This window comes from Phyllostomus discolor, chromosome 1 (genome assembly GCF_004126475.2).
Source record: "Phyllostomus discolor isolate MPI-MPIP mPhyDis1 chromosome 1, mPhyDis1.pri.v3, whole genome shotgun sequence".
In the NCBI taxonomy this organism is placed as follows: Eukaryota; Metazoa; Chordata; class Mammalia; order Chiroptera; family Phyllostomidae; genus Phyllostomus; species Phyllostomus discolor.
Genome location: NC_040903.2, coordinates 174,374,928 through 174,397,482, shown reverse-complemented (window position 1 = coordinate 174,397,482; position 22,555 = coordinate 174,374,928). Strand labels below are relative to the sequence as shown.

At 52.8% G+C, this 22,555-nt stretch overlaps 2 protein-coding genes across 3 annotated transcripts; one reads left to right on the top strand and one right to left on the bottom strand.

Annotated features, from left to right (window-relative positions):
* The first annotated feature begins 59 nt into the window (after positions 1–59).
* Positions 60–17,349, top strand: RASL12 (RAS like family 12). 2 transcript variants are annotated; one of them, XM_036009182.1, is made up of 5 exons: positions 60–589; positions 2,556–2,612; positions 7,847–7,920; positions 8,618–8,808; positions 16,912–17,349. In XM_036009182.1, exons 1-5 carry the CDS (start codon positions 487–489, stop codon positions 17,156–17,158), a joined length of 672 nt encoding a protein of 223 aa, XP_035865075.1. In that variant the 5' UTR covers positions 60–486; the 3' UTR covers positions 17,159–17,349. The 2 variants fall into 2 exon arrangements, with proteins under 2 accessions (XP_035865075.1, XP_028362902.1); XM_028507101.2 differs by lacking the exon at positions 16,912–17,349 and adding an exon at positions 11,513–13,392 and having other exon boundaries at positions 66–589.
* On the bottom strand, positions 13,501–17,464 carry SLC51B (solute carrier family 51 subunit beta). Its single transcript, XM_028506356.2, has 3 exons — positions 17,343–17,464; positions 16,149–16,239; positions 13,501–13,719 (listed from the first exon to the last, which is right to left on the bottom strand). The coding sequence occupies exons 1-3, from the start codon at positions 17,461–17,463 to the stop codon at positions 13,569–13,571; spliced, it is 363 nt and encodes a 120-aa protein (XP_028362157.2). The 5' UTR covers position 17,464; the 3' UTR covers positions 13,501–13,568.
* Between the last annotated feature and the right edge of the window lie 5,091 nt (positions 17,465–22,555).

Sequence of the window (22,555 nt, the reverse complement as noted above, 5' to 3'; positions counted from 1 at the left end):
TGGAAGGAGAGATTGAGTGGAGGTTCTGACTAGGCTGGAAACATCCTTCCTCTCTTATCTCCCAACCGCGGGCCTCCCTCTCTCTGGTCCTTGTCCTTCCCTGCCGGGTCTGGGGGGCGCTCCGGGCAGTGACAGCGCCCCTGCCTTCGAGACCAAGTACTTTGGACTGTGCTGGCGGTCGAGCACCCTCCCCCGCGTGTTCTGCGGGGTGAGTGAGCCCCGCGGGGTGCTCCCGCAGCCCTTACAAGGAGTTTGGCGGCGCTCGGGGCGGCCCCGCCCGCCGTGCTCCTCCCGCCCCTCCTCCGGCGCGCTCGGGCTGAGCCGCGGGAACACTGCCCGCTCCTCGCGGGGTCCCGGGCGCAGACACCGACGGGGCAGAGAGTGCCGGGGGAGCCCTGAGTCGCCCTCCCCGGAGGGCCCCGACGGGCGGGCACGCTGATTGGGGCCCTTCGGCCAAGGACCCGCATCCCTCTTCGCAGCGTCGCCATGTCCTCGGTGTTCGGGAAACCCCGCGCGGGCAGCGGGCAGCAGAGCGCGCCGCTCGAAGTCAACCTGGCCATCCTGGGGCGCCGCGGGTCCGGGAAGTCGGGTGAGTGGGGCGGGCGCCCGGACGGGAGGGGGTCTGGTGGGGCCCGGGCAGGCCACGAAGGGATATGGACGCTGCTTGCTGTGGGCTGGTGGGCAGACTCTTCCACTGGCTTTGGGGGTTTCTCCCACCCAGGTAAGCTGGGCAAGACATCGTGATTTTCTTCTTTGCCTCAGTTTCTCTGTTGCTTGGGAGCTCTCTGTTTTGTTCTCATCTGTCTTCCGTTCCTTGCCCGGCTCTCCCTCTGCGTCTCCTCGTAGGTGTCTGTGACCCCAGCTTTCTCTCTCTCCCTTCTGTTTATGGCTGTCTCCCAGCCCTCTGCCGGTATCTCCCTTGCGGCCCCCTACCCTCTATTACCTCTTCCTGGGGCCAGCAGTCAGCTCTGGTGCTTGACACCAGAAGGACATGTTAGGCACTGACCCCCAGCCCACAGCCCCTTAATCACAGCCTTGCTCCTCCCTGGTTTAGGCTGGAGGTGAAGGAGCCACTGGCCCCTGAAAGGAGTTGGTAGAAGTCTTTGGCTATCTGGATTTTCCAGGCCACACTCCCCACTCCCCTCCTCAGTTCCCTGGGACTCTGGAATAAAGTGTGCATTCTCATCACATGTATTTGTTCCAAGCCAGAGCCCTCTCTTGACTTTCTGGAAACAAATTGGACTGTGGTCCCAGGTGCCTAGGACTATCCTCGACACACCGAGGTACCATTTCTGCCAGCACTGAGCTCTGCCTTCACCACTCCTGGCAGCTCTCACCCACCTGGAGCCATGGGCGTGGAAATGGGGGTGTCACCCCAGGCAGAGACCCAACAAAAGGGTCCAGCCCTGCCCCTGCCACTCGCAGTCCCAGGCTGCTGAAGGTGGGAGGGGAGAGGGGCCCCTTCCACTGGCCATTTTCCAGGCCCAGCCGTTAGTGCATGGCTAACACCGACTCAACTGTCAGCGCCCTTCCCCACAAGGTTCTTTGGGACGTGCTGGGGGCCTCCTTTCCGCTGGTTAAGCCAGCCTTCTGGCTCAGAGAGGGGTGACTCTGAATCACGTTGTCCTACGGAGAAGATTTGCCCTCTTCCCTTTGAAAATAAAATGGTTATTCGGAGCTCCGTCACTGGTACAGTGTAGCCAGTGGCTACATGAATGAAGAAATTTAAATTTAAAAATATATATTCCCTGGGTATGACTTTGCAAACTGACACGGATAGGAATCCTGGGAGAGAATTTTAAAGATTTTCTTTAAAATATCGCATTACTTTTGAAGAGTTCAGCACAATAGTTGGCTGGCCCTTGGCTTTGTGTGATTAAATTCCGAACAAAATCAGAATTCTGTTAATGTATTGCACCTGGGGAGAACTTCCTTCTGGAGTCTTGCATGCTCTGAGGCACCACGGTGAGTGCGGAGGCCTGGAACCGAGCCTTGAGGCATGAGGGACTGAGGACTGCAGTGTGTTTACTCCGGACACAGATCTTGCCTGGAAATCCCAGGCCCTCGAGGGGTCATACTGCCCCCAGGGATCATCCGCTGATCCACTTGGTCCTTACTCTCTCTTTGGCTGGTGGCCAAAACTGGAACAAATGACCCATATTTCAGAATCTTCGTGACTTGTCCAGGATGGAAGATGTCTCCCTTCAGTTGGGGCTGACCCTAAGGTGCCTGGTTGCCTGGGTCCTGACCCTCTAGGTAGATCTTCACAGACACCCCTTAGGCTTGCCTCTCATTGCTTTTCTTGCCATTAAAAAAAAAAAAAAAATCCCAGGATGCAACTGAAGGGACATAGTTCTCCACGTTTCTGGTTTCTTTTGAGCCTCTCAAACCAACTCCTCAGCTCCCAGCCTCATTCCCCCAGAGACTCGAGCCTGGTGCCAGCCAAAGGTCACAGAGGCTAGATTAGGCCTTTCTGAAATGAAAGGGGCAGGCTCTAGGGGCCAGCAGCCAGACACAGCAGGGGGACTGAGCCAGTTTCTCTCTGCTTCTTACAGCCCTGACTGTGAAGTTCCTCACCAGAAGGTTTATCAGTGAATATGACCCCAACTTGGGTAAGAAAGCACTCCTCCCTGTCCCTCCTGCTGTGCCCCTCTTGGATCCTCCCCCAGTCCTCCCCCCGACAGACACCTACCCTTCGGTGGGCCCAGGTCCGACCAGGACCCAATATCTGGAGGCAGAGGGCAGGAGCCACCAGACAACTTGGGGGTTGGCCACATTCAGAGAGCTGTGTGATTTGCCCTAAAATATGAGGTAAATTATTCCTTTTAAAAAAATTAAACATAGCAGAGCATCTGCATCCACCAAGTGCTGTTTTTCAAGAGGGTCACTCGAGGCACTTTTGCAGAAAAACTGGACAAGACATTTGAGAAATTCTGTAGTAGGACTGGCTTCTGAGCCAGTTGTTGAACCACTCAAGAAAGCTAGCCTTGTTTTATTGACATATCATGGTACAATGGCAAAAGGGATGCTCTGGTGTCAGTCAGAGCCAAGTCTGAATCCTAACTCTGCCACATATTGGCTGTGCAGCCTTGAGGTAGTCGCCTAACGTCTCTGAGCTTCTGTTTCCTCATCTGTAGAAGAGCCATTAAAAAAAAAACACCCATCTCAGAGAATTACTTTGGGAGTTAGAGATAACACACGGTAAAAGAGCTAGTTTTGTACTTGACCTATGGCACACACGCGATGCACATTCGTTTCTCCCTCCTCAAATGGCTTTCCCTCTATGGTGGCTGAGACTCCCCCAAATTAATCAGATCAGTGTTTCTGAAAATTATTTTTAGCAGCAGGAACTTTTCCTCAAATAACTTCTTACATGGCACCCTAATATCTAAAATAAATAAATGCAGAATTTTATTACTATACATGTCACCTAAAGCTCCCATTTATAACATTTGTTATTGTAAACTGGGCACTGGGAAAAATGAGTTCTCTGAATCTCTTAGCCTTTTGAAAATGAAGGTTTCAGCCTTGGATTCTTTTCCCCAATCATAAAAATGGAGTAAAGCACTTGTGGTACCCCATGAGGCCCCCCCGAGGAAACCTGGGGCTTCAGAGCTCAGGCCGGACAGCCGCACGAAGCAGCGCTTCCTGCACCAGGTGTTGGAGCACCACTGCAACCCCAAAGGAATGAATTCCTTAGCTCATGGGGCCCACCAGGCCCTCAGTTCAGGCTGGAATATTGAGTCCCAGTGTCTGAGCAGGGAAGGACCTCAGGACTGTGTAGGCCAATGGTTTTTAGAATATTCTCCCTGAGTACCAGAATTCCTTCTTCCGACCAGGAGGTTCATCCATGGATGTGACACCAAATGGGGTGAGGAACTACTTGGGTAAGGATGTCTTAAACAGAACCCCAGGGTGCTGAACAGAGAAATTAAAAGCCCCCCCACCTCCCCAGTTAAGTTGAGAGTGCAAGGCAAGTGACTGGCCAACAGCCCCTTAGGAGTTTGTCCCTCAAAGACTGGCTTGACCACCAGTGCTCTGGCAGAAGCCCTCTGTGCCCCAGTGGAGGAAATAGGCCCAAGGAGCTGAGGCTTCTGTGAGAAGGCCACACAGCAGGTCTGAGGAGAGCTCATTTGATTAGCAGAAGTCAGTGCCTGCGGGGGCAGGGCACAGGGTGTGACTGCGTGCTGGTGTGGGGAGGGGTTGGGAGAAGCCAGAACACGCAGTCAGACGGAGTGGGGGCTCTGGAGAGGGGAGGGGAGGGGCAGAAGGCGGAAGGAAAGGCACACAAGCACAAGTGTCTGGGAAGGGAAAACGGAGTCTCAAGGATGGTGCCCCCAAAGACAACTCTGCCCAGCTCAAATACTGCATACACATACTAAAACTCATTTGCGGTCTATCTGAAATTCAAATTTCACTTGGCATCCTGTATTTTATCTGGCAACTGCCTCCATTTGCTCTCCCTCCCTGCCCCCTAGTCCACGCCCTTCGGGCAGGGTCCCACCAGAGGAGCCTGTCACAGTGGTGGTCCGAGCTTCCTGACTGAGTAATTGTGGAGTTCTGACCTGCTAGCGGAATGTGTGGTCAGACTGTTTGGGGGACAGTGGCTTCATAATGGTTAGTCATCCTACCCTGAGCGCCCATGAGCTGCAGAGATGACCAGACGCTCTCCCCTCCACCATTCTGGGAGGCCAGTGCTACTCCTGCCGGCTCTGTTTCACCATCTAAACACTGCGGCCACTCTCCCATGGCTGGTCCCAGCAACTGTGGGCACTCTGGGACCAGGGCCTTTCCTTCTGTGGAGAAAGGTCTGAGTGCCCAAGGGCAGAGTTAGCCACCAGGAGATGGAGAACCGCTCTCCCCTTCTCAAAGGTCCGTCGAGAGCCCGAGCTCAAACGGAGGCCCCTGAGGGTGAGAGTCTGTGTAATTTGTTCCCATTGCCAGCACAGTGCTCGGTGGTACAACGTAGGTACTCGTAAACATGAAATTGAACTTTGATTTTAGAATTGTCCTTTAAAGAGTGGCTTCTACTATTATCCCCATTTTATAGATAAAGAAACTGCGGCAGTGGTTTGCCTAAGATCATGGAGAGCCTCAGGTTCAAAGGAAAAAGAGACACCAACCCAGTTGCTCTCAGCTAAGGGCAGTCTTATGCTGCAGAGGGCTGCTGTCAGCGGCCTGCAAGGCACTGGGCTCCCTGAGCCTTGGTTTCCCCAGGTGGCAGACATGACTAATAGACTGTGCTCTGTGTGTGTGAAGGTTGCGCCTCATTGTGGGTTGTGACTGATGGAGCTGACTGGAGCCCAGAGATTCAGTGCCTGTGAGGGAGCTTTGTCTGAACCAAACACTGCAGGGGGTGGGGGCGGGGCCTCCAGGAGAGCAGCCGCTTGCAGAGGGCTGTGGTCATCTCACCTGGCTTGCCCAGGACAGGACGATGGCTTCTCTCCTGCCAGCCTCCTGCTCCAGCAAGGACACAGGCCTCATTTCTGAGACATTGTCCTATACACACTCTGACCTGAGCTCCTTTTAGATGATTTTCACTGTAAATGAGAGAAAAATGCTTTGAGAAAAGAATCTTCTCCCAGCACTGAAGTCCACAGAGTGTTGTTTAGAACTAGAAATTATGAGGCCCACATATTTAAAGACACCAGAATGCCCTTAGGGCAGGGACTAGTGGTTGGAAGAAGGGACGTTACAGTGACTTGGAAAGGAGCCCTCACCCCTTAGAGTCACCTCACTTGTAAAGGGGGAGGAAGCTGGATAAGATGGCCTCTGAGCTTCTTCCAGTCACCCATGTGGGTTCCGCCTCCTCAGCCAGGCTGGGAGCCTCTGCTCTCTCCCTGTGCTCCGCCCAGATAGAGCTGGAAGGTTGGCCAGGCCACTGGGCAAAGGGAGTGAGGAGGTCCCAATGGAGAGGCTGCCCAGCCAAGGGTCCACGAGTTCAAGTTCCTTTGTGGACAGATGTTGTGTGGCTGTAGCCGAGTTCCCTCCTTCTCTGGGTCTCGCCTCCCTGCCATCTCTCTCCTATGCAGCTAACAGCAGCAACCTCGAAGGGCTGTCATTCTATAAAAGACGACAGGAGACCAGGACCAGGGTTGGCTGATGTTTTTCCTTGGACTGGGCAGGACACAGTGCCTGTTTGGGGCCAGGAGCTGTGAAGTCCCAAAAAGGGGTGCATCAGACAACTTGGGCAGGAAAATCTGAACAAGATGTAGGCATCTAGGGGCAGCTCTTCTTGTACCAAATATAGTTAAACATTTGGGGCATATTTTCCATTAGATTTTTTTTTTTCTTTGAATAAGAGCGGCATTTATCCAAGTCCCCAAAGTAGGCTGGGGACGGGAGCTGTCTGCAATTCCTGCCGGCTGCTAGAGGACCTGGCGGGTGTCCAGGCCCGGCTTGGCTGCCTGTGACCCTCAGAGAGAACTATTTGACTCAGCTAAGATTGGGGGGTTCTCTTCTCACAGCGGCTGCTGCCAGGAAGACAGAGCGGGCCTCCGTTCTACCTACAGGGGTTTTCTTTGGGGTCACTTGGGGCACAGGGACACCCAGGGGAAGGTAAGGACCAAGTGCACTCACACAGGTGGGCCAATGGCACGGGGAGGGGGGAGGATGGGGGTAGGGACAGTGATTGTCACTGTGGTGTCAAGGTCCTCTGTGCATGCCTGGCTGCTTGCTGCTTTCCCAGGTTTGAGGTCATGAGCACTGAAAAAAGTAAAAACTCATGAGATCCCAATAAGACCAGTAGTTTAGTTTACAGTGTGGCACCAATGTCTACTTCCTAGTTTTGATCACTGTGCTGTGGCTGTGTACAAAGAGTTAACATTGGGGGGATGGGCTTGATGCTTGTGCACACGTGGAAATAGGTGCACACACATGTTCACACACAGACTGCCCTCCACCCAGCTGGGGGATGATGCACAAGAATGCTCTGCATTGAATACTGTTGTATATAACTCCTGTAATACACGAGTCTAGGGTTATTTCAAAATAAAAGGTGAAAATAAACCACCTGGGAATGTGGACCTGCCCTGTAAACTCTGAAGCACCATGGTCCCCACTGTCTTTTACCAGGCACTTGTGGAGGGCCAGGGCCCCTGTGCAGGCGCCCGCCCAGTCCCCACACAGCCCTGTGAGCTAGTGTAGGGACAAGCATTCAGCGCGGTGCCTGGCACAGAACAAAAGTTGAAAACTGTTAGCCAGTGTTATCAGCTTATCCCCGTTGTAAAATGAGGAAACAGCTCTTTTCAGAGCTGAGATGACTTCAAGTCACACAGCTAAATAAATAGCTGAAGTAGGGTTTGATTCTGCATCTCCAACCTAAAACTTTCAACTACCAGGTTCTCCTGCTATTATTTCGACAAGGGTTATTTATAAAACCTTCTCAGGATTTCTAAACAGGGTTCTCTCACTGGGGGCAGGAGAACTGTCCTTGGGGACTTCCTGTGGTGTAGTGGTGAAAGGGGGGCAGGGTGGGGAAGCTTGGAGTTCAGGAGGAAGGGGCTGGCAGTGCAGCTTCTGAAGCCTCTGCTGCTCCCTGGGCCCATGGCCACACACTCCAACCTGCAGGCTTGCTGGGTGGACTCAGAACACAGTCTCGTCCCCCATGGCATCTGCTGTGCGTGGCCCCTGACAGGTGGAACAGTGCTTCCTTGGCGGGAGGTTCCGCTCATGTCTCCATGTGGGTGAGAGCCAAGGCTTCGCAGTGGCCCAGCCCAGCCAACCCTTTGTTAGGTCCCCCAAGCCGCACAGGGTCCAGCACTGAGGGAAGCTGGGATTCAGGCCAGTCTATCATTAGCTGAGTGGCCTGCTCTGTCTTTAACCTGGCTGGCTGTCTGTGTTGCAGAGGACACCTACAGCTCGGAAGAGACTGTGGACCACCAGCCTGTCCACCTGAGGGTCATGGACACTGCAGACCTGGTAATGTAGCCCCCATGACAGCTGAGAGTCAGGGCAGCCTCTGAGAGTCCTGACCTCATGGTGGTGGGGGGGTCCTCAGATGGGAGTATGTATCCCTGTTAAGCTCCACTTTGCTATGTGACCCTCTCTGGGTCTGAATCTCTTCATTTGGCAAATGAGAAGCCATGGGCCGGGCCTGGGGAGGCCTGGTGATCGTGGCACCGGCTCCGAGCCCCTGTGCTCTGGGGCTTGATGCCCGTGCATATGTGGAGACAGGTGCACACACTTGTTTACACAGAGGCTTCCTTCGACTCAGGTTCCCCCCCCTTACACACCTCTCCCCTGTGTTCTCACCGTCTCCTGCCAAGGTCAGATGCCAGTTCTTCTCAGAAGCCAAAAGGGCACCATGAACCTGACCCCAAACCAGCAGTGCCCAGAGACAGCCAGGTCTCAGTAGGGGCCATGCTGGAGTGTTGGCTCTGTACCCCAGAGGTCAAGGTCTCCAAGTCTCTGGCTGGGTGGTGGGAGGGAGGCTCACGAGACAATGCTCCTTTCACACTAAGCCAAAGCCACACTCAAGTGCCCCTTTGACAAGGGCTGTGCTGGGGAACAATATACAAAGACCCAGAGAGTGGGGAGGTGGGATGGGGCAGCTCAGGTGAAGGCCTTTACCCTGACGACCTCTGCCCCTGACCAGGGCTTCCCTCCTTTGCCCCAGGACACCCCCAGGAATTGTGAGCGCTATCTGAACTGGGCCCATGCCTTCCTGGTGGTATACAGTGTCGACAGCCGCCAGAGCTTCGAGGGCAGCGGCAGCTACCTGGAGCTGCTCGCTTTGCATGCGAAAGAGACACAGCGCAGCTACCCCACTCTGCTGCTGGGCAACAAGCTGGACATGGCCCAGTACAGGTGAGCGCAGCGGTTCGCCTTCGCCCCACGGCTCCGAAGCTCCCTTTCCCCCTTTGTGAAGTCTGGACATCATCTTCAGGGATTATTTGGCTGCTAAGAACAGTAATCTCTTGAATTTACGTGAAAGAGGGTGTGCTGTGAGGGTGTGGCCTTCCCGGTAGCCCCGTAGCCGTGGCCAGAAGGGAAGGGTGTCTGGGCAGCACAGGGGCTGGGCCCCAAAAGTCAGGAGAGGCCACTCCTTCCATCCTCGTGGGGCTCTGTGGTCCCTCTCAGCCTCACCCTTTCTTGCATGAGTCTGTATGACCCTCTGTTCCCGCTCAGGGCAGCTGGCTGGTCATTCTGTGCCCAATTCCAAGTCTAGGAAGAGCGGCTCTGATTGGTTTCTTGGGTCAGGTGTCTGTGTTGGTCCAACCAGCTCTCACCTCACCCTAGCATGGGCCTAGGCTCACTTCCATGGCTGGCTGTGCTGAGGACAGCTTCTCTTAGAAAGGGTTGGACTCGAATCAGAGGTCACAGGCTGGGCCAGGGGGCAGATTTCCATCAAATACTGCAGCCATATTTTGCTTGGCCAGCACTGTGTTTTAGACCTAGAATTGGAATGCTTCAAGGTGGGGCGTGCTCTTTCTAGCCGACCGCAGGCCTCACCACTCCCCATGGCCCACCTCTGCCCTCTCCACGCATTTGAGTTGCCTGTCTACCCCGAGGCATCTGAGACTGTGATGCCTCCACTGAAATCCCACTGGCCTTCTCCATGACTGACCTTTGTCCTATACGGCCAGTCCACCTGTGATGTATGCCACCTCCCACCAGCCTCCCACTGGTCCCTCCTGCTTTCCCAGGCCCCAAAGGTGCACTGACTGGTGGTAGCAAGGAGGGGACCCTTTGTTTGGCACAGGTCAGATGGACTGTGGGAAAAGGGGGTTGCAGGCTCACGAAGGGACCACGGCAGGGGCCTTCAAAGGTGGGTAAGTTCTCGGACCCAGACAGTCCATCTCAGGGAACGGGGGCAGTCATGTGATCTGAAAGCCAAAAGGAACCCCAGAGCCACAGAGCCTAGAAGAGGCGTCAGAAGACTGGATCGGGATAAACCAGTTTTCACTGTGAGGGGAAGAAAACAAAACTCGACCATTGTTTTGATACCAACCTCTGTCAACCAGATTGTCTAGCACTGGTTTGGGAGCAGATCACAGAGAATATGGGCTGAGAGAAGTAGCATCGGTTCCCTGAAAACAAGTCAGTCTACCCCCGTTTCCGTCTTTGACCAGGCCCCCCGGTTAGGGGTCAGGACTTGACGGACATGGCAGATCTGACTTGAGCTGAGCGTCGATCAGTGTTTCCCATGACTGTCTTGCAGCCAAAGAGTAAAACATAGTTTAGAGCCGTGGTTCCCAAACCACTGACTACATTTTCACCGGGCTGCCACAAAATAAAACAGAAAGGACAGCACTACATGCCTGTGTCACCCATTCACACACATGTGTGTATGCATGCATGTGTGGGGTTCTTGTTTCTGAAAGTCCCAATGACAAAGTTTCAGAGTCAAGGTTATTATAAAAAGTAAATAATATTAAATACTCTTTCAAAGGGCCTTCCTCAGGAAGTGGTGAGCTTATAGACAGGACACCAGCCCGGGTGGGGAGGGGGGCAGTGCTCTGCCCTGACCCTTTTTGTCCCAGTCACGCTGTCTCTCTGGTGCTCCCCTGGTCGGCTGGCCCACTCCCAGCCCCCTGCTCCTGCCAAAGGAACCTTGGCTCCAAAACCCTTTCCCACCAGCACCCCCCCGCCCCACCCTAGTGTCTCCGCTCATCTCTGGGGCTGTGCCATTGTCCTGAGGAGTGGTGGGTGATGTAGCTCAGTAGCGGGGACCAGTCAGGAGGATTCAGCCATCGAACCTTGGTCTCAGCACTTAAGGGACCCCCTGTCCCTTCCGTCTTCTGGATGCCTGGCCTGCCCAAGAACCAGTTTTTTTCCTCTCACCCTGGTTCCCATGGCTTCCAGGCTAGACGCTTTCAGGACCCAGCTGCAAATACTTGATCCCATCATCCTGGTAGGTGGCCTAGGCCCGAGCTGGGAATAGGTGCTGTTCCCTCCGCCCTCTCCCCATTAAATGCTCTCACCCTTTCTCTCCCACCTTCCCCTGGGTGGGCAGACAAAATTCTCCACGAGCCCTGAGAGCCTCGCCAGCCACAGGCATCCTGAGTGACCTTGGCCCTGCACGCCTCAGTAGATGCTGTGACCTCACACCCTTCAGCCCAAACCGCTGCCTTTTCCTAGAGCTGATCCCACAGGGGAGGGCTGAGGGGGGCTCATTTCCTGGCCAAGGGCCCTGTGTGGGGACAGAGGGGAAATGGGGCTGGGATGGCTGTCCTCGTCCTGCCACAGGCAGGGTCTGGGCAGAGCCAGCTTCTCCCTTACCTTTAACTTGGTCCCTAAATTCTGGCTTTGGTGACATCAGCCACCATTGATTGAGCACTGACCCTGCCTGGTACCTGGCTAGGCCCTCAACACAAGTTATCTTTTTTAATCTTAACAACCCTGAGAGGCAGATGTCATTATCCCGTTTTACTGTTGGGAAAGCTAAGCCTCAGAGACATGAAGTTGACCTAATCGCCAAGCCAGTAGTGAGTGGTAGCCTGGTGTAGGCCCAGGCCTGCCTGACTCGTGTGCGTGCTTCTGACCCCACCTCGCCCTGCTTCCCCACCAGGCAGGTCACCGAGGCAGAGGGCGCGGCCTTGGCGGGCAGGTTCGGGTGCCTGTTTTTCGAGGTCTCCGCCTGCCTGGACTTTGAGCGCGTGCAGCACGTCTTCCACGAGGCGGTGCGGGAGGCCCGGCGGGAGCTGGAGAAGAGCTCCCTGGCCCGGCCCCTCTTCATCTCCGAGGAGAGGGCCCTGCCCCACCAGGCCCCACTCACTGCCCGTCAGGGACTGGCCAGCTGTACCTTCAACACACTTTCCACCGTCAGCCTGAAGGAGATGCCCACCGTAGCCCAGGCCAAGCTGGTGACCGTGAAGTCATCCCGGGCCCAGAGCAAGCGCAAGGCACCCACCCTGACACTACTGAAGGGCTTCAAGATCTTCTGAGGAACCCCCCGAGGACCCTAGGCTCAGAGGCTGGGCGGGGCTGCAGGATGGTGGCTGATTTCTGGTACTGGCTTTCCCGCTGATGGAACAGTAGCCTGCAGTGGACAGCTGACCCCTGATCTGGCACCAAGCAGTGTCCCGACCCCCAGTTCCACGTGTGAGCTGGAGGAACAGGCAGGAATGCTGTCCCTATTCCCTCTGGGGCCTTGGTTTCCATGGTAACCACTGCATTCCCTGCCGTTGAAGGGAAACAGCCCAGACCCCTGGGGTCAGCCTGAAGCAGGAGGAAACTGCAGTGTCCTTCGTGGCATCAGCCCTCCAGGTGGATGGACAGCTCCAGGAGGCCCTGCCAAGTGCAGGCCCGGGAACATCCTGTGGGAAGGGCAGCCCTGAGGTCCTTGAGCCACCTGGTGGTCAGAAGGGCCGGGTGGGCGAAGGTTTTGCGGGGCAGGAGTCTGGCCCTCCCATTGTCTTCTGACCTCACAGAAGCCCCAGGCATCAAACCTCACAGTTTATCCAATGAATAACTAGTTTAAACCTATGGGACATCCCATAAGAAGTCAAGTCACAAGAAGGGCTATTTCTAGTAGTTTGCCTCTCAAGGAGGGTAGAGGGAGAAGCTGTGGGTCGTCCAGGATAGGGGGCCTCTAGAAGTGGTCACCAGAAGGCAGGGCCCCCTTATTTTCCCGCCTGAAATTAAGGACCCTGTCTATCCACAGTCAGGACCAGCCTTCTCAGTGTTGTGACCAAAGCCACGGAGCAAAGCCATTCTCTCCCATGGGAGCGACTCTGGACTCCAGGGAGCCCACAGCTGGCAGCATCAAGCCAGCAGGCACCATTACCGTGTCCTGGATCCGTGGGCAGAAACAGTGGGCCAGTTTGCAGCCTGGCTCGACAGGACTCAGTACCCTTGGCAGTGGGTCTGCGTGTTCACAGTGTTCTCTTATAAGATAGAACCTGAAGCATTTGTGGTTCCTAAAGCAAAGTTTTGCATAAATTATTTGGGGTTGCCCCCTCGGCTTATACCACAGCACTATGGCTCAGACAAGATCAGAACCCTCCCTTGGGGCCCCATGGTTAGCAAGATAAGGGTCTCGTAGCTTTTTCACTCTGTGTACCATGGGACCTCTGGCAGACCCTCAGCAGATAAGCAGATCAAGGAGAGGGCTCAGGTGGGAGGAAGGGGCCAGAAGGGATTCTGAGCTCAGAACCCTGCTCCTTTCAGGAGCTTGGATTGAGAGCAACAGCTCTAACCCGGCCGTCAGCCCTGTTTTACAGAGGTGGAGGAGCTGAGGTCTGAGGGAGGCTGTGAGGTCCTCAGGGCCGCACGACAAGTCCTGGCAGGCTTCCCGACCCACAGGCTGGCTATGGGTTTTACTCTTTTGCTCCCCACCGCTAGTTAGTGTGGGGACCACCGCCATTGAACAAAATGCAGTTCCAGTGGCCCATATCCAGAAGCATTTTAATAAAAAGGGTTTGTGTGTGTTTTTTTTTCATAATAGAATCTTAGTTTGGTGGCTGTTCCTTCACTTTATCTGCAGACAACATGGGGGCACTGCTCTGCACTCCCACGCTCTCTCGGGTTCTTGTGGGTCTGGAACGAAGATGTGGCACACCCCTCTCTCTTCCTTCTCCCTCTCTCTCTCTCTCTCTCTCTCTCTCTCTCTCTCTCTCTCTCTCTCAATCTCTTAACTCAATTTCCTCCTGGGCCAAATCTGGCTTTTCTGAGAGCAGAGTCTCTCTTACGATGTTCACACTGTTGTCATCTTTGGTTCTGGTCTCAGCCAAGGCCTCTGGAGTTTGTTTTGCCGGTGGCAGCTTCTTTTGCTTTCTGGGAGGAAAGGAAACGCTGTTGAATGTTGAGTCCCCAGAGTTGGGGGTCCTGAGTGGTTGGGGCAGGCCTCGGTTTCCCAGGCACGTTAGAGTTTGAGGGGAAATCCAACAGGCAGTTCTGGGAACTCTTAGGGGTGAAAGCTGAGATGGTTTGAAGTTCTTTTGGCAGAGAAACAGCTATACTTGCCTGTGCCTCTCTCACCAAGTCCTCACTGCCACCTGCGAGTTCAACTATCAGTGTCATTGCCCCTCCTTACCGAGGATCGTGGCTCAGAGAAGCACACACCTGAGACGTGCATTTAAGTCTCCTGACCCCGAATTGGTGTCTTCACCAAATCACACTTTCTCCTCTCCCAGCACTGTCATCGTACTTAGTCCAGGTCCTTGCCACCCCATCCTGCATCCCCAGACACACTGCAGGAAATTCCTAACTAATCTTTCTGCCTCGGTGCCTGCTTCTCCAAACCAGCCTAAACACACCAGTCATGGCTCTAAAGCCCCAGTGCACACATCACTCTCTAGCTCAAGCACCTTCAGTGGCTCCCCGCTGCCCACCTCCTTCATCTGGCATTCAAGATCCAGCCTTCCTTCCAATAACTCCCCCAAATGTTCTCCCTTTGAGGTGGTTTTACTGAAGGTACACTTCCTGGGCATGGTGGAGGCACCCCGCTGTGGCTACAGCTGACCGTCCAGAGAATCTGCCTGGGCCGGAGCGGGAGCAGCTCCATGTCTGCTGCTCCACTGGACAGACGCCTTGTCTCTGAGTTGACCTTGCTGAGGGGGGTGCTTCCTCATAGGGTGAGAGAGGCAAGGTCATCTTAGGGGTACACCCCGCTGGGCCCGTCTACAACCTGCATGCAGAAGGATCTCGCTAAAACATAAACCTTTCGTGTCCCTGCACAAAGCCCTTCTCGTGAGCTAGAACCTGAACTCCTTAGGATGGCCCTCAGAATGTGCCCACCCTGGGCCCTGCCCCCTCTCGTCTGCCCTCCTCACCCCCAGGCCACTGCCACACAGGCCCTCCCTCCCACCTGGAGCTCCCTGTGCCTGCTGTCCCTTGGTCTGGAGGGCGTCTGCGGCCACCCTCCTCTGTCCCGAAGGCCCCAGGTCCCAGCTCTGTGCTCCCACTGTACTGTGTATGTCCCAGTCACCATTTGTCGCCTTGAACTGCAGTCATCTCCTCACCAAACTGTAAATTCCAAGAGGCCAAGGCTGAATCTATCAGGGCCACTGCTGTGGCCCCCGCTCAGCATGGAGCTTGGCAGAGAGCAAGTGCTCAGCTCACGTCTGTGGAGTGGTGACTGGGGCCGATGCAGTTCCTAACGACTGGTTCTCAGTGTGAACTACATGGGTTATTTCTTTTTGACTTCATAGCAGGACTGTGAGGGAGAGTCACAGATGTCAAACTGTGGCACAGAAGGAAGGGCACGGGGGTTAGGCCGGCCCCTCCATGGATCCTTAACGACCTTATTCTGTACAAGGGGAGGGAATGAATAGCTCACGCCTGTCCCACCTTACAGAGCTGTCTTGAGGATCAAAATGAGAATGTGAAGATGTTCTTAAAATTACAAGCATGATACATATTTGAGGGAGAGATTCTTATTATTGTTTCAAAGTTGTTGATGGTGGCGGCTGATGAGTATAGAGCAATTGTTGAGAGAATGAATGAATGAATGAATGAATGGGATGAGTGAATTAAGCATCTACTGAGTGATTTCTGGGACTAGACACTGCGCCAGTTGCTTGGGGAAACAAAGTGGAGTTAAATGTGGTCCCTGTCCTCGAGGATCTCTCAAACATTAGCCCTGGGACCACCCAGAGAGTTTACCCAAATGCCCTGCCCAGGCCTCACCCTTTGTGTCAGAATCTCCGAGGTGAGGCACAGCATTCTGTATTTTTAATATTTCTCCTCGGAGATGTTGTGCACCCAGAGTTAAGGAGTACTGTAATCATAGAAATGTTAGCATTGCCCAGGGAGCCTCGGCTGATCTCAGGTCTGTATCTGAGCCCTGCCTTTGGCCTTGAAGCAGGCAAGGCTTCTCGCTGTAACAGCATCCCTAACTCTGCCATGGCCCCCACTGTGCACAAGGTGATAACCACAAGGAATTGGTTGTTACCACCACTTATAGGAGAAACTGGTGCAGAGGCACTGAGTGTACAGCCCTGCTAGTGAGTGACCGAGCTGGGCTTTGAGCCCAGGCCTATGTGTCTCCAGGGCTGGAGGTCCTGACCTCTGGGACATACTGCTCCCCGCCCCTGGCTACTGGCCAGGGCCAGCAGGTGGTAACTGAGCACAGCTGCTAGTTTTTCCACAATTCTAGGTTCTCTAAGGACCCTGAAGGCTGCATTTTTCTGCCCCAAAGGGTGGATAGCCAAGACCTATAGGGTCCCCACCTTCCAGAGTCCACCCCCAGGCAAGCTCCTCACCTCCTGGCCTTGATGTTCCTTCCCAGAAGGACGATGCTTATCACGACCACCACACCCACCAGGACCAAGATGGAAATATTCCAAGGAGAGGCTGGGGAGAGACACACAAGACAGGGAATGAGGAGAGACCTGGTGCCCCTCAGGCCCACCCACAGTTGGGACTTGGTCCTGGACACGGCTCACAGCATCAGCTGTCCCCTGCTGTGGACCAAGCGTTGTAGAGACTAGTTAAGGCGAAGATGAGCCCCTGCCCTGTGGGAACTCCAGCGTGTGTGCAGGTGCAGGTGGGGGGAGCTGGTCTCTGTCTTGCAACAGCTCCAGTCTAATGGAGACGGCACTGAAGCTAGATGACAGTCAGTGGGGTGGGTCAAGCTAAACATCACAATCTTCCAGATTTTGTCAGGGACCGGCAGCCCTGGGCGGTGCAAGGGAAGGAGGGAAAGAGGAAGGAAGGGGTGGCAGTTAAAATGGATTCAAAAACTGCCCACTGGTAGTACAGAAAGTGGCCAATCTGGATTTGGGTCATCAGGGTTTGCATGTACTGTGCTACAGTGAGGCAGGATCCAGCCTCAGCGTTTGCATCTGCTGTTCCCTCTGCCGGGAGTGTCCTTCCCCACATAACTTGCACGGCCAAACCCTTCACCTGCTGCGGCCCTTTGCACCACTGTCACCGTCTCAGTGAGGCTTCATGGCCACGCTACCACCCTCACTGCATACCTCCTGCTCCCTTCCTCTGCTGAATTTTTCTCCTTTTTTCTCTTAGCCCTGGAACCATCCAGAGTTTTACAAAATGCCACTGCCCAACACATCACCAACATACTGTGCATTTTCGTTGTTTATCCTGTTCATTCTCTCTCTCACTAAAACGTATGCTTCATGAAGGCAGAGGTTTTTGTATTTCATTCACTACTATAACCCCGGTGCGGAGAACAGTGCCTGGCGCACAGAGGGAACTTGCATATGCGTGCCTGATTGGATGGGTGATGAGTGAGTGCATGACCAAGCCCTGAGAGAAGGAGGCTGAGGGCCAGACACACCCTCTGGGCACTGAGCCCCTCAGCCTCCACCCCGGCTCTGAAGAGAATGTGTAGCCTGTGTGGGGCAGGGGACCCTGTCGAGGGATTTGGCCAGCGTCTGCTGTTTGTGTTTTGTGTTGAAAGCACACACCCCACACACCAGCCCCCTGCCACTTACCATCTTCTACCCGAAAAAACCAAAGCATTTCTTCCAGCAGCTTGTCAGGCACCGCAGTACCAACTGGGACTTGGGTGGCCCCCTCTGCAGGGTACATGCCCTGCTCCTGGTTGGGGTACATATCTGACACCGAAGTCCTTAGGCCCCTTCGTCCTCTCAGCTGTCCTCTTGGCCTCCTAGGTGCTGGCCCCCGAGCAGAGCCTGGCAGACCCCTGGAAACAAAGCAGAGAGTGTGACTGGGGGTTGAGCTCCACTCTCTGCCCAAACCCAACTCTCTTCTGGCCCAAACCTACAGGACCAGGATGGCCAGACTGCAGAGCAGGTGGAGCCTGGGGGCCAAGACCACAGACTTGGGAGTCACTCAAATCTTTATCAAAACCCATCACATGTGGGGAAGGGCACTGACCTGGGAATGAGGAGGACTAAGCCACCGATGGGCTGTGGGGCCCTGGCAGGAGACATCCCCCTTTTTCACCTGCTCAGCATCCCGCTTCTATAGCCCACAGCCCCCTTTCACCCTGATTTCTTAGCAAATTGTCCCATCCCTTGCCATTGATTTTTATGCGGTAGCCAGTCACAGGATCCACAGGACAAAGGTTGGGCCTATCACAGTCTCTCATCTGGAGATTAGCATGTCTGCGACCCAGAGCTGAGAATGAGAGAGTGCCGGCAGAGGGTAGGGGTCAGCTGCGCTGCTGAGAGCCAAGCACTCCCTCTCCCCAGCCGCCATCCCTCAGCCTGATTGTCAGCGCTGCTCTCAGGTCAGCCGCCCGTCACTGCTCTTCTTCACACGTGTTATCAGAACTGTTTTCGTCGTTTGCAGTGGAAGAACCTGAATCCTCATGCTTCCTGGTTAAATCCCGTCATTAATTTCGGCCAGTTTTCATCCCCACAGAACACAGCAGGTTAAGCAACCTGTGTTTACTAAACCCCAGTCAGGTGTTGAATCCTATTAATAAAAAATAATAAACAATTCCAATTTTGGATGTTGACATGAGGCCGTGTCACTATTCAAGGGACCAGCACCAAAATTCCATAGAGACCTACGTCCACATGGGAACTTGAAACCAGTAAAGGTAGCTCTACTGGGGGGCGGGGGCGGGGATGGAGAGGAGGGGCTGTTTAGTGGAAGGTGTCGAGAAAAATGGCTTACTGTGTGGAGAAAAGGAAGGCTGGATGCATGCCTAACACACTACATACAAAACAGACTCTACAATTAAAGGCCTAAATGTAAGAGGAAAAAATATAAAGTTAATAGAAGTGGGATAAAAGTTTTTTAAATCTTTGCCTGAGGATATGGTTGGGGTTTTTTAGACGGGGCGGGGAGAGAGAAAAAGAGAAAGAGAAAGATCATATGAGAAACACTGATTGATTGCCTCCCGTATGTGCCTTGACCAGGGATTGAACCCACAACCTAGGTGTGTGCCCTGAACCCACAACCTTTTGGTGCACGAGACAATGCTTCAACCAACTGAGCCACCTGGCCATGAGAGAAGTGGGGTAAAATTTTTAAAACAAAGTCATAACAGCTCAGATCATTCAAAAACAACAACAACAAAAAACCCCTGATGAATTGATTATATCAAAATAAGATTATGCACTCAATGAAGAATACCATCTGTGAAGTAACTAACACCTTTCTGACTGGGACAAGATACTTGCCAGGCTTCAAACCAGGAAGAGACTGATATCTAGGATACACAAAGAATCCTTGGAAATTAATAAGAAAAACACAGGATCTCTTATAAATGGGTAAATATCTAAAACCTGCAGTTTACAAAATAGGAAGCCCAAAAGGCTAGTGAGCATATGAAGAAATGCTCAAACTCTTTGGTACTCGGACAAATGCAACTTAAAAATGAAACACCATTTGACATCTATCAGATCATCATGGGCTTAAAAGCAGATAATGCTGTGTGTGAGTGAGGCTCTGGGCCACTGCCTCGTGCACGGACCGGGTGTGGGCTGGAGCTGACATCTAGTGAGTAAATTAGTCACAGTAAGTGTGCACAGTCACTCTGCTCCTGAGTGTATATGTAATTACATTTTTAATGCATATATATAATATATATAATGCATATATATATATATAAATGGTCCAGAAAAAGTCCAGCCATTGTTAATATAACACGAATGGTTTGCATGACATCGATGTAATCTAGAAGCCAAGGAGAGTAGACTGGAATGCACATGTGTGAACAATGATGACTTCACTGTACTAGTCAGTGGGGGGGCGGGTAGATGCCATAAGTGAGCATGTGTTTTTTGTGTGGCTATTGCATTCAAAATGACTGAGCGAGTAGAGCAAGGAATCTGCATCACATTTTGTATTAAGCTTGAACATTCCTCCACGGAAACTATTTGGATGATTCAGGAGGCCGCAGCTGTGGGCAACTGGTGACTAGCAGCTTCATCATGACAATGTGCCCACTCACGCATCATGTCTCGTGCACAGCTTTTGGTGAAACACCAAATCAACCAGGTGACTCAGCCCTGCTACAGCCAACATTTGCTGCCCTGCAATTTCTGGCTTTTCCCAAAACCAAAATCACTTTTGAAAGGGAAGAGATTTCAGACTGTTGATGAGATTCAGGAAAATACAGTGGGGCAGCTGATGGCAACTGGAAGAACTGTGAGGTCCCAGGGTGCCCACTTTGAAGGGGACTGCAACATCATTGTCGTGTGTACAATGTTCCTTGTATATTCTTCAATAAATGTCTCTTTTTCATAGTACCTGGCTGGATACCTTCTGGACAGACCTTGTATGTCCCTAAATATTATCCCTAGGTATCACAGGGGATGTGCCATTTATGAAAATGCAAAATACACACATACAAAACAACAACACATACTTTACAAAAACACACTTAAGAGAAAAGGAACAAGAATGGTGATAAAAAATAACTGAAAAAACAGGAGAAGGGTTTTGAAGAGACCAATCACAAAAACACGAGATGGGGCAACGACAATGACAACAACAAAAGAGGCCCCAGACCGTCTCAAGCCCGCCCACGCCAACACTGCCTTCCGAAGTCGCCTTCGGAGGCCCCGCTAGGACATTCAAAACAACTGATGGCGAACAGCCAAAGGGGAAAACAGAGCACTGACAAAAGGGCTAGCTTGACATTGGAGTTTTCTTCAACTCGAAATGCTCTGAGAAAACTGAAGAGACATCTACAGATTTCGAGGGAAGATGTTTTGACAGAGAGATAATACTGAGCTAAGCTTTTTGCATGTGACTGGTCACTCACGTGTCCAGGTGGTGACGGAATTCCGGGAGGAAGACCTTGTTTGGACTTCCAAGGACTCAGAGGCATAACTACCTACTTACCCTTTTGAGGGATATGTGTAATACCCTGGATAATGAAAATGCGAAGTTACAGGGATGGCTAAATAATGTGATCTTGTTTCCATCTCCAAGTGTCTGTTCAGAGCACTTGCTAAGAAGGTTGTGACTTTCCATCCATTCTCGGGTGCAGGAGCACCTGGACTGATCAGTAACGCTGTCCGCAGGCCCCTGTGGTATCCGCAGACCTCCCCATGCCCACAGAGGAAAGAGTGCGAAGGTCCAGGAAGCAAACACCCACTCCCTCTGGGGAGGTGGGATGGGGCCCGGACGCATGGGAACACTTGGAATACTTCTGTGCTGCATGCACCTCTCATGAGTACACACTGCCTTCATGAAAACAATGCATGGAATTATGTACTTTAATTGTATGTGTTTTTGTATATATTTTAAGTATATATTTCTGTATTTGCATGCACTTTTAAATGTATGCATATATTGTATTTATACCTTTGAGACAACAATTCCAATCTTTTAAACATCCTCACCTGAGGATATCTATTGATTTTAGAGAGAGAGGAAGGGGGAGAGAGAGAGAGAGGAAGAGAGAGAGAAAAAAAGAGAGAAACATCTACGTACGTGAGAGAGAAACACTGATCGGTTGCCTCCCATACATGCCCTGACTGGGGATCGAACCCACAACCTAGGTATGTGCCCTGACCAGAGATCATACCCACAACCCTTTGGTGTACAGGTGACACTCCAATCAACTGAGCTACCAGGTCAGGGCACAATTCTAATTTTGGATGTTTAATTAATAACACTAATCAAGATGTCAATTCTTCTCAACCTGACCTAAGGATTCAATACAGTCCAAATCAAAATCCCAGCAAGTTATTTTATGGATATCAACAAAATGACCCTACAGTTTACATGGCGAGGCTGAAGACCCAGAAGAGTCAACACGACACTGAGGAAGAACAAAGGTGGAGGGACTGGCCCTGCCTGACCTCGAGGCTCACGGTAAGACTGCGGAATCCAGTAAGCGCACACACTTGCATGCGGGCTAATCTGCAGTGGAATGTGTGTCTTAAATACGGTAGCATAGTTACAATAAACATATACCAACAAACAGAAAACTGAAGTGACAACAAGACTGATGCAGGTCCGGAAGCGAGAGTCTGCCCCCCAGACCGTGTTAGACGCCATAGGAACAAAGACACGCTTCCCGGAGGAGGCTTCACCAGTCTCCTTCTGGACTGAGCAGCGTATTAATATCCCTGCTTTAAAAAACATAATTAAATCTCATGATTTATTTGGATTCTACTTTCCCGTTAATGTCTTTTTCCTGGTCCAGGATTCCATCCAGGATATCATATTGCATTTAGTAGTCCTGTCTCCTTAGGCCCCTCTGGGAGATTCCTGCACTTTAAACAGAGCCGACCATCTGCCATTGGGCTGTGATCCCTACCAAAGCCCATGGGCCACCCATTCCCACGGGAAGCTGAGACACTCACCCCGGGGCCTGCCTTGGTCTGCTGTTGCGAGCAGCACTGATTTCTGTGTCTCCTTCCTCCTCCTCTCACGGAGCACTGGACGGTCTTTGCACTCGAGCTCTCTGCAGGGCTGTAGCCTGAGGCTGGGGCTGCAGTGCCTGTAGCAGCCCAGCCCACCTGGGAGCTCTGCTCAGAGCACACGCCCAGGCCTGGAGTCTTCTCTGCTCTTCTGGGGTCACTGATCTCTTGAATGAGTGGCCTCAGATGGCAATAGGCTCCACCCAACTTTAGTAACTCAAAAGAACCAGGAGCCCAATGCTTTTTTTTTTCTCACATGTTGGCCCCAAGTGAAGAGAAAACATCCAGACCCTCTTACCAGCACAGGGGAATGGGCTTGAGAGGACCCTGTGTCTGGGGGTCCTAGCATGCCG

Coding starts and splice junctions, on each gene's coding strand:
- RASL12 (XM_028507101.2), top strand. CDS start 487: ATGTCCTCGGTGTTCGGGAAACCCCGCGCGGGCAGCGGGCAGCAGAGC. Junction 2,613..7,846: donor TGAATATGACCCCAACTTGG/GTAAGAAAGCAC, acceptor TCTGTGTTGCAG/AGGACACCTACAGCTCGGAA. Junction 8,809..11,512: donor CTGGACATGGCCCAGTACAG/GTGAGCGCAGCG, acceptor CTTCCCCACCAG/GCAGGTCACCGAGGCAGAGG.
- SLC51B (XM_028506356.2), bottom strand. CDS start 17,463: ATGTACCCCAACCAGGAGCAGGGCATGTACCCTGCAGAGGGGGCCACC. Junction 16,240..17,342: donor GTTTTTTCGGGTAGAAGATG/GTAAGTGGCAGG, acceptor GTCTCTCCCCAG/CCTCTCCTTGGAATATTTCC. Junction 13,720..16,148: donor AGGAACATCAAGGCCAGGAG/GTGAGGAGCTTG, acceptor CTTTCCTCCCAG/AAAGCAAAAGAAGCTGCCAC.